Consider the following 10,665-nt stretch of genomic DNA (forward strand, 5'->3'; position numbering starts at 1 on the left):
GTATTCTGCTTCCAATTCAAATATCAGTGGCATCTTTCTCCAACCACTCTGGCTTTCATAAGCAGAACAGTGAATTCCCATGATCTCATGCTCAATCTATTGCCCTGAAAGCAACAAGTAAATGAGGCAAGTCAGCCATTTCATAAGCATTCTTTTGAATTACATTATTTATGCATAGGTTGAGCTTATCTAGAGACACAAAGTTTGAAACCAGAAGATAAAATTAACATCTTAAAAAATTCTCCTCATGGTTATCTGATTATAGAAAATGTATCTAATTAAAATAACAGATCGAGCAGCATTTTAAAATTTTACCTCCGTGAATTAAAAGTGACCACCAGAGCACCAGAGGAGTTTGCAGGAATTATTACAGTTGTTATTCCTGTAACCATCCAACAAGGAATAAAAGCAGAAACAAATCTTGCATGAAGAGGTGGTGGGGTGGGATGACAAGCCTGGAGACAGCAGCCCGGGTGCAAGCACAGCAAGCACTTGGCTGTGGGACTGTTAAATCACTCGGATCTCCAAGTCCGGAAAAAAAAAAAAAAGGGCTCTGGTCCGTGTTTGTGTGGATGGGTCCTGAGCTCTAGCTGATTTCCAGCCGGCACCAAACACTCCCAAAAGCTGGTGAGCAGCTCACTAACAACTCCCCCGGTTCAGCTGGACAATGACTCAATGGTTGAAGGGCTCCGTATTCTTCATGAAGCCATCCGACACTACTCTTCTTCACGCATAAAAATACCTGAATTCGAGTGAGCAACAGAGACACTTCAGATGTAATTCACAGTCCTAATCTGGACCAGAAAACACCACTCTAAGTCTTTCCAACCTTAACAGTAAGAGCTAAACCAAGTCTGCAGCACCCTACCTAGAACGGTTGTCCTTGGGCTTGCAGTAATGTCCACTTTGACCTTTTGCGCAGGCAGATAGCGATAGGACAAGGGGTAATGGTTTCAAACTAGAAGAGGGGAGATTTAGGTTAGATGTCAGGAGGCAAGTCTTTATCTAGAGGGCAGTGAGGCCCTGGAACAGCTGCCCAGAGAGCTGTAGGAGCCCCGTGCCTGGATGAGCGCAAGGCTGGGTTGCGTGGGCTCTGGGCAGCCTGAGCTGCTGGGGGGCAGCCAGCCCACGGCAGGGGGTCAGAACTGGATGGGCTTTAAGGTCCCTTTCCAGCCTAACCATTCTGTGATTCTATGAGGAGATCCATCTGTGGGAAAGCTGTTCCACAGTCACTTGTTACACGTACCGTTACCTCTTCCTCCAGTACATCTGATACAGAGCCACTGCCAGACAGAAAACAAAGGGAACTGAAGCACTCTCACCTCGTGTGAAAGAGCCCATGCATGCTCTTAATGGTTTCGGGAAATCGTTTTACTTATTTCCTCCAAAGCAACTGTTGATTTGCTCAGTGAGTATACACAAGCAGAACCTGCATGAGAAATAGGTTCAAGAACTCTATAGATGTCAGTCTGCTTATAAAAGATAGCACAATAAAGACTTTGACTGTTCAAACACATTTCTAGACAGAATCATCAGTAAGACTGGCCAGCCACACCAGCAGTGCTAATGCTGAGCACTCCAAAAGGCATGCTTTTGAACTGTTCCTAACTGTAACAAAATAGCTAAACCACATCAGAAAGGAGTGCCTGAACTTAGTCACCGCACAGCCAGACAAAGCCTCCAGGTGCACTTACCTCCCAGCCTGAGGGCTGTGTAAGGCAGGCAGCAGACTTACTGCCCCTCCGATGTGAGCTGATCTGCTTTTCCTGCAGTTTTAACTACCTTACACACAGGACACTATTGGAAGTGCCCGGTGATGGCTACTGTGGAAAAGCTAGCAGCCTACAGAACAACCTTTAGCTCATCTCAGGAAAAACTTGTTCATCTAGCTGTACCCTTATACTACTCCAAAGCTTTCCCATACAGGGAAATATTCATCTGTTTCTGGGCAATATTTTTCTTTAAGCGTGCAGATTTTATTTGGCAGAAACCATACAGATTATTAAGCTGCTATTTCTCGTTATTTTGAATACAGATAAATCCCCCCGACAGCTTCTATATGTTACCTCACAAACTTCCAACCTTGGAAATTTTCTCCTTCACTACACACCTCATAAATGGAGACCAGGAAGGAACAAGAGGTTTTTCTGTTTGATTTAGTATCTCCATCTGTCTCATCTGTGAAAGCAGGGAGTACTTTCTAGAGGAAAAAAGAAATGCAATAACCTGCTCAGATATTGACATTATAAAGACAAGGAAGCCCTCCGAACTAACAACCTCACATTCAAAGTGAAACAAGGACAATACAGCTGTCTTGTCTTAAACCAGAACAGCACCATGTGACATGATTCTCAAAAGAAACCCCAAATCACATGATTTCATATGTCCTAGCGACAAGAAGAGCCAAGTCACAAGATGCAGTCTTCTCATTTATCTGGCTCTCCAAAAACTGTCAGTCTCGCTACTGAGCTGACACACCACAAAATCCTGCTGTTTCCCAAATAAATAAACATTTTAAAAGAGTGGAGTTGATTCCAGGCAGAGACTAATTACTGCCTGGGCTACCGTAGTGAGATCAGTCCCCTTCTGCCTGACTGCACTTCTCCTTTTGGATATAACTTTGCACTCATTTAGTTGTGGCCTTCCAAAATTCAAGGCATATCACTAGCACTAAGAGGCAGAGCTTGACAGTTTCGACAAAAATCTGTAAGATAAAAAAGGAAGGCAGGGAATGCAGAGGATACCAAGTACTTGCTCAACAGCTCATTAATTGTGGATCAAAACCGAGTGGGTGGCTGCTATAGGTGCCTCCCTGCAGAACAGAGCCTCCTTCCCCCCTCAGCCCTTAGGCCACGTACCTGCGTAGGTTAAGGCAAGTTTCAAGGAGGAAAAAAGGGATAACACATACTAAAAACAACACAGGAAGAGAAGGATGGATACTGTGATCAGAGATTAGGACTTGAACCACACAAATACGGGTTGAAAAGTGGAGAAGTTGCAGGCTGACAAGCAGTACGGCCACATCCATCTGCAGGAATGACAAACATCAGGAAGATTAGCAGAACCACTGGTACCCAGAGACTGCAGGAAATCCCCACAACGAGCAAAGTTAACCAAGAGCAGAAGAGTGAAATTGAGATGAGTCACTGCTGCTATCAGCCATGAACAGCAGCACTCAAGCTGTCAGTTTATAACTGTGGGAGAAAAGAAAAAAAATACTACAAAGAACAACCTCGAATGCAAAGAGACATTTCACTTTTGGTTGCTTATAGGTCAAACCAAAGCCACATAACCACATGGCTATGCTCTGGTAACAAAAAAGTTGCAATAGTTAAAGGTAGTTTGTAACAACTTAGGAACAAATGCAGTGTTGAGGTTTTTCACTTAGCTGACTTCAAGTACTTATCTGAGGAACTATACTTTTATCATATATCATTATTTCTCTCAGTTGAAAATTAAAACATTGACTGATTCACATGAACAAGAGAAAACAAGCCACAAAAAGTACTTTAGGCAAAGTTTTGGTAACAGGGGAGGCTGCAGGGGTGCCCTCTGTGACCCACGGTGAAGCAAGCTGGTTCCCTGCAGCCCATGGGCACCACGCAGAGCAGATCCCCACGTGCAGCAGTGGCTGCTGCCTGGAGGAGACCGCAGCCCATGGGTACCCCTGCAGGAGCAGCCCCGGGCTGGAGCTACAGCTCATGGAGAGCAGCCCGCAGTTGGGCAGGAGGGCTGGGGGAGCTGCTATCCACGGGGCCCTGTGCTTGAGGAGTGGGCCCCACGGTACAGAGTCGTGTCAGAGCAGAGCTTGGAGAGCTGCAGCCCGCGGGAAGCCCAGATGGGAACAGCTCAGGAAGGACAGCATCCCGTGGGAGGGATTGACATGGAGCAGGAGCAGAGAGTGACCAAGGAGAAGCGGCAGAGATGAAGCGTTACGGACTGATCGCAGCCACCGCTCCCTTGGGTATTGGGGAGAACATGCTTTTAGCTTCGTTTCAGTTCTTACTGGTCTAGCTTGTTAGTAACAGGCCATAAATTATACTACTCTCCCTGTACTGAGTCTGTTTCAGCCATGACAGTAACTGTTAAGTGATCTCTCTGTCCCTATCTTAGCCCTTGAGCCCTTTCCCACTGTGTTTTCTGCTCCTCCTCCTTTGAGGAATGGGAGCGAGAGCAGCTGTGGAGTTCAGCTGTCCCTCAGGGTGAAACCACCACGATTAAGTACCTCTGCAGAAACAACCACCAATGCACAGCACAAAAATCACGGCTATGATTTACATTAAGACAGGCCACGTCTACACGAAGCATTTACTGTTTATATGGGAGACAAAGTGTATAGGAGGCCCTAACCTTACAGGTTTATTACAGCCTGTAATGCTGCCTACGGAAAACACTGCCTCTATAAATTCCTGCAACGATCAAAACAATCCCACAGCACCCTGGGCTGGTATCACACACCACAACACACTGCTTTCAGGCTGCATGTCCTTGCACTCTCCTCTGTGTGGTACACTGCAATGCACGCCCCAAACTTCAGCTTTTGGGTGAAACTGCTGAGCCAGCTCAAACCAAAACAGCTGTTCAGCTATTGAGAACGTTAAAATAGGATAAGAAACACTAATGGAATGGCAGACCATGGTAGCAAAATTACTTATGGTATTTGCCCCTTACCTAGGTCTTGCCCCAGCCAGTATGTTAGCACACACACTTCCATCCAGAAGAACAAAGTTTAATCTCGCGTAAGGATTTTGTCAGTAATTATCTCACTGCACACTCTTGACACCAAGGTAAACTTCCAGCCCCTTCCCTCCTCTACAGATAGCTATGTTCTTGGCTTTAAGGATTTCCTGTGTTTTGTCACACCGAGTGTGATGGATAATTCAAAACTGACTGCAGATGATTTTATGCTGCCTTCTGCATCACTAAGCTCCCCCAGGTTATCCATCAACACCACCACTGTTTTTTTTTCGTTCAACAAATCATAAAGTATGGTCTACTAAAGTATATTGCGTAGATTCGTACTGAACCTTTTTAATCAATCATTTCTTTATCTGATGCAATTCATTTTGAGTTGTGTGTGGTATTTGAGAAGCATGGAGAAAGAACAGCTCAAGGACAGGTTATCTGCCTCAGAATCTATTATTGATCTTTTCTACATTGCACAAGAAAGCAATTCAAAGAACACTGCCTGCCCAAGACAGCAACAGCTATTGTATCTCTTCTAGCTCCCTGCTTAGCTTATGTTAAGAGATCTCAATAAAAGTTAGATTGATTTTACATATAGTTAGACTCCATTCTGGGCAATCCTGGGTACATACTGCTTTGTGGCAACATGCTGCAACAGAAAACAGACTGAAGTAGTTCAGGTATAGCAAAACATTCAACAACACTAAAGCTGGATATTTGTGCTGCTGTTCTTTCCAAGTACATTAAGGCCCGTTATCATTCAGACATTTCTGAGCTCCAATAAACAGCGTAAATATTTAATAGTTATAAAAGGTTATCTTCAGAGATAAAGGACAAATGAAAGAAAAAAAAAAACAACTAAGAGAGGCTGCACTAAATTTTCAAAGGCAAAACTATAGTGAGTCGTTGTATTGACCAGCAGAGAATCACAGAACATCCCAAGTCGTCAGGGACCCACAACTGAGTCCAAGCCCCAGCTCCACACAGGACCACCCCAAATCCAAACCCTGTGCCTGAGGGCAGTGTCCAGATGCTCCTTGAACTCAGGCACCTGGGGCCGTGCCCACTGCCCTGGGCAGCCTGTTCCATGCCCACCGCCCTCTGGTGCAGAGCCTTTCCCTAAACCCCCACCTGCCCCTCCCCTGACACAGCTCCGTGCCATTCCCTTGGGCCCTGTCACAGAGAGCAGAGCTCAGCGCTGCTCCTCGGCTCCCTGTGAAGAGCACCACTTCCAGATAACCTGGAGACAATTCAAACTGAGGCTGATGCGCTCCTACCTCCAACTCCCACCCTATGCACAACCCCTCCCCAGTCCACACACACAGGAGCAAATGGCACAAGCTACCCCAACAGAGATGCTCTACCCCTTACCAAAAGATGGTGATCAGCTTCCAGGCAGCTTAGCTCTGTGCATGCACTCACAAAAATGAGGAAGGGATCAGAAAGCAGGATTGTGGCAGTCCCTATTTAGATCAGTTCAAACTGCTGGAGCACCACACCCTAACATTCCTTCAGCTGAAAAATGCTAGGAAATGACACAAGTCTTTTTCATCTACTTATTCTATTCTGTCAAATTCTTTTTTCGCTCAATAATACTTTCTTCTTACTGGAAAAAAAAAAAGCTTTTCAAGAGCGAGAAAATTCTTAGCCATGAAACAACAACCCTTGAAACTTCATGAAGGAGACCGCTTGTCAGAGATATGAATTATTTCAGCCCAGAAAACTCAACCTCTGGTTAAACAGAACAAAGTAGACCTTATTTCAAAGAAAAGATGGTATTTCAGAAAACTGAGCTGTATGTAAGGCCAGGAAAACAGAACTGCAGCAAAAGATGAACATAAAATCAGAGTGAAGCAGGCAAAGAGGTTTTGAAGAGCAGTTTGTCAAAGACAAAGCTAGTATGTGAAACAGCCATTATTATAATCAAAAGGAACAACCCAGAAAAATAATCAAAGGAGCCCCTAAAACACCTAAACTGCAAAGATGACCCCAAGAATGGACACGAAAGAACAGCACCAAAAAAAAAGAACAAAAAAATTATTGACTTTTGCTTCCCTGACAAACTGATAACAACAACGAAGTGTGAATTAGTAAACCAGTGGCTAAATAAGATAGTAGTGAGCAGTCTGTACTACTCTTCATGGAATTAGTGCCTATTTATTAGCTTTCTGAAAGAGTGAAATGCATGGATAAATGTAACACAACTAATTGAGTGTATCCGGATTTTTTTTTTATTTCAGATGAGCTACCTCACAAAGTGCTTTTACAGATTTAATGTATTGAATGATGGAACAACAAAATGCTTCATGAAATTCAGTGTGTGAGTAGGTGCGAGAAAAAAAACCTCACTGTATTTGTGCAAAGTACTTCAACATAGTTACTGCTACTCAAGGAAAAAGTCTTGGAATGACTATTAAACAACAAAAAGAGAGGCCAAAATAAAAAGCATTCATCATTCTGCTTCACCACTAGTAACCCATGGCACCTCTGTATCACAAACACTGGCTGCAGTCCTAGCCAGACATCTCAAATAAATAAAAATCCATACCAATAGAAGGTGCATACATGAAGGTAACAGAGACCAGTAAAGTTGTGAACCTCCTCCCCAGCTAAGAATTATTACACAGACCAAGATTTTCTCACTTGAAAAAAAAAAAAAACTACAAAGGTGACAAATTATAAACTTCTGTAAGTCACTAACAGTGTGGAGAAAATGACTAATTGTTCCATATTCACTGTTTCTGGCAACAGAACCCAAGAGTAAAAGTTTGCAAGCAAGTAGAAGAAAGGAGTTTCTCCACACATTACTTAATAAAATGGAAGAGCTCATAGTCTGGGCATGGTGGTATGGAGGCCAGAAATACAAAAGAATTAGGGGAGGATTACAGAAGTTTGCAGCAAACAGGTCCTTTAGAAGGCATAACATGTGATGGCCCAAGATGGAACCTCTTCCCGAAGAAACCCCTGACCTTGACACTGAAGGGATACGCTGTATTTGTTGCATTTTGCTACACTTCCTGGAACATCCCCCACCGGGTGCTATCCCCACCGGTTTCCTGCAGTGACTAACTGCTGTGGCCTGCACAGAGCAAAAAGTCAGCCAGAGGTGTGGGAGAGTGACAGAGGCACAGGCTGGCACCTGCCAGGTGTCCGAGACCTACACAAGGGGGAGGGGCCTGGAGCAGTCACCACTAGCACCTGGAGACAGCTGAGCGGGCAACGAGTGACCACGGCCTCTGCTTCTCCACAGGGAGAAGCTTGTGCTCATCTCACAGAGATCTGCAGCTTCTTTATGTGGGAGATGACATATTGTTTTTGATAAGTAACAGAATGTTGAACCAAAGGGATATACTTCAGGACCCTTGATACAAGATAAGTTTTTGTCTGTGGTTAAAGAATAAAGTATGTGCGTTATTGAGAGATAAGAGGAGACTGCGGCTGGCAGGTTAATTTGTGTTCTCTCTCTTCCCTTGGGGAGATTGCTGGAGGAGGGTGGGCTACCAAAGGTAAAGGCCGTAAGACAGACATCTGCACCCAGAACAGCATAAGAAGAAACAAACTTATCTGGAAGATATTTGGCAGGAGATCATGGTTTGGCAACTGTTTTATGGATTCTGCTTATGTAGAGAAACAAAGAGAAATGGACTTTATCAACTACCTTGGGGACGTGGGTGCAAAGAACGTGAAGCTGGCAGCAGGGGAGGTGTGAAAGTTAAGACTGTGTTTTTGCAAGTGAAAAATCCTACTGGCCTAGCCTCACAGACCAGCTTGGATATGCTTGGATAGGCAGATGAGCAGAAAGCAGGAGGCTCCAGTGTCATGATCATGGAAATGGATGGGGCGGACAGGATAAATATTTACAAAATTAGCAAAGATCAGGAGGTAACAAATTATGAAGCAATAAAGGAAGCGAGATAGCAAGCGTCAGAGAGATTGTGAAGCTGGAATACTCAATTAGCGATGAAACGGGGGGAAATCTTAGCACTGGGGGGATAGGAGATATAAGGCTGCAATGTGTTTTTGGTTGTGCACTCCTGCAAGCAGGACGCCCGCCACTGCAATTGCAAATTAAAACCTTTTCACAAGAGATCCGGTCTCTGAAAAATCATTTGAGTTACTTCTCACATTTACTCCAAAGCAAGCATTCAGGTATGGGGACAGATAAAACAGCCTTGCTCCACGTTAGGCTTCCTAGAATCCACCTTCAGCTCAAACAGTTTCACGCTCTCTCTGCGATGGTGACTTCAAGCAGAGCCACGAAAGGATAGCGTTAATACGGTCGCCCTGGGCTAGCCCACCGCAGCCTGCCGCGAGGAAGCTTCCCGGGCAGAGAGCGAAGGCACAGCACTGACTCCGCACCGACGCCCAAGCACCTCGCACCCTGGCAGCGGGACCGCAGGGCCTCCAGAAGCCCCAGCCCTGCCTCCACGGCCCTCCCCGTTCCGCTCCCCTCAGGGCAGCCGCTCTCCCCCCTCCACCCCCTCCAGCAGCCGCCACGGTGCCGCCCTACCCTTACCGTAACGCTGCCCGCGCGGCGGCCGCCTCAGCGCCTGCAGCCCGCCCGGCGCCCACAGCAGCACCAGGGCAGGGACCAGCCACAGCCGGAGCCTCATGGTCCGAGCGCGCGGCTCCCTCCCGCTCCTCCGTCCGCCCGCTCACTCTGTTCCGACGCTCACATTCGGTCCGGCCAACTTCGCGCCCCGCCCACCCACAGCACCTCACGCCGACCCGAGCCCACCGCCCTCCAGGCCCCGCACCCGGAAGCGCGGCCGCGCGCGGAGCACTGTGGGTGCGGGCGGAGCCGCCATCTTAGGCGGCGGGCGGGCGCTGCGGGGCGGTCCTGCGTGGACACGCAGGTGCGTGCCGTGATCCGCTTCTGTTCGTTCTGTGGGGGATGTGTATTGCTGTTCTATGAACTCTTCCAATTCTACGGGATGGTGGGATGGGGACAGCGTACGGTGTTGAATATACGGCCATGCACTGGATATACAAAGTGGCACAATTGCTTTTTGTGTTCTCGGTGTGTTTTTTTTTTCGTAAACATTTCTATTATTCACTGTGTTGTTGAACACTGCTGAGCGCTGAGCTGCCACTGTCCTCCAAGTACCTACTGAGATTGCTAGATCTCATTCCTCAGGTGTAATGGTCTGCACAGTGAATGACAGAAATTATTCTACGTGAAATACGGAATTATTTTTTCCTCACTTGCATCACTTTGCATCTCTCAGTATTGAAAATCAGTTGTTATTGCATTGCCAGCCACTGAAGGCTCAGGTCAGTTGCCCAGATGTGGGTTCTGCTTCAAATCATAGGATCACAGAAAGGCTTGGGTTGGCAGGAACCTTTAAGATCATCTAGTTCCAACCCCTTGCTATAGGCAGGGACACCTCCCTCTAGACCAAGTTGCTCACAGCCCCGTCCAGTCTGGCCTGGAATGCTTCCAGGGAGGGGGCTTTCACAACCTCGCTGGGCAACCTGTTCCAGTGTCTTTCCACCCTCACCAGTGACATAGGCTATCTTTCCAAGGTTCAGAATACCATGTCTCCATGAGGTTCTGTGCCAGAACCGTTAAGATGTCTCCCATATTCTAAAGCATGGCTATGGGTAACTGAACCCTGAGCACTGAAAGATCTTCCTGCAGTTCTTCTCAGCCACACCTTTTTTTTCCTTCCATGAGCAATGTGGTATCAGAAGGCTTTGTCTTCTCACTCCTCGCCTCCTTATTCAAATTATTTATGAATAAGCACTCAAATATGAAGGTACATTGGTGACTTCCTTTCACTGTAAAAATTGTTTACTCCTAGTCTTATAGCTTTATCTCTGAATGCTGATTTTACACCCAGTTCTCTTGGTGGATTTCAGAACTCCTTACAAGCTTCTGGCACTTGATACACTAATATTATTGAAATCCTCTCCAGTCCTCTTGAAAAGGATTTGTTGTTAAGTTTTGTACCTTTTCTCCTTCCTTCAGTAGTATTC

At 46.1% G+C, this 10,665-nt stretch overlaps 1 protein-coding gene across 1 annotated transcript in view; it reads right to left on the reverse strand.

Annotated features, from left to right (window-relative positions):
- Positions 1–9,443, reverse strand: part of ADAM17 (ADAM metallopeptidase domain 17) — a 30,690-nt gene extending 21,247 nt beyond the window's left edge. The window contains exon 1 of the mRNA XM_021390457.1: positions 9,203–9,443. Coding sequence (XP_021246132.1) covers positions 9,203–9,299 — 97 coding nt within the window. The 5' untranslated portion in view covers positions 9,300–9,443. The remainder of the gene's footprint in view (positions 1–9,202) is intronic.

Source organism: Numida meleagris, chromosome 3 (assembly GCF_002078875.1).
Source record: "Numida meleagris isolate 19003 breed g44 Domestic line chromosome 3, NumMel1.0, whole genome shotgun sequence".
Classification (NCBI taxonomy): Eukaryota; Metazoa; Chordata; class Aves; order Galliformes; family Numididae; genus Numida; species Numida meleagris.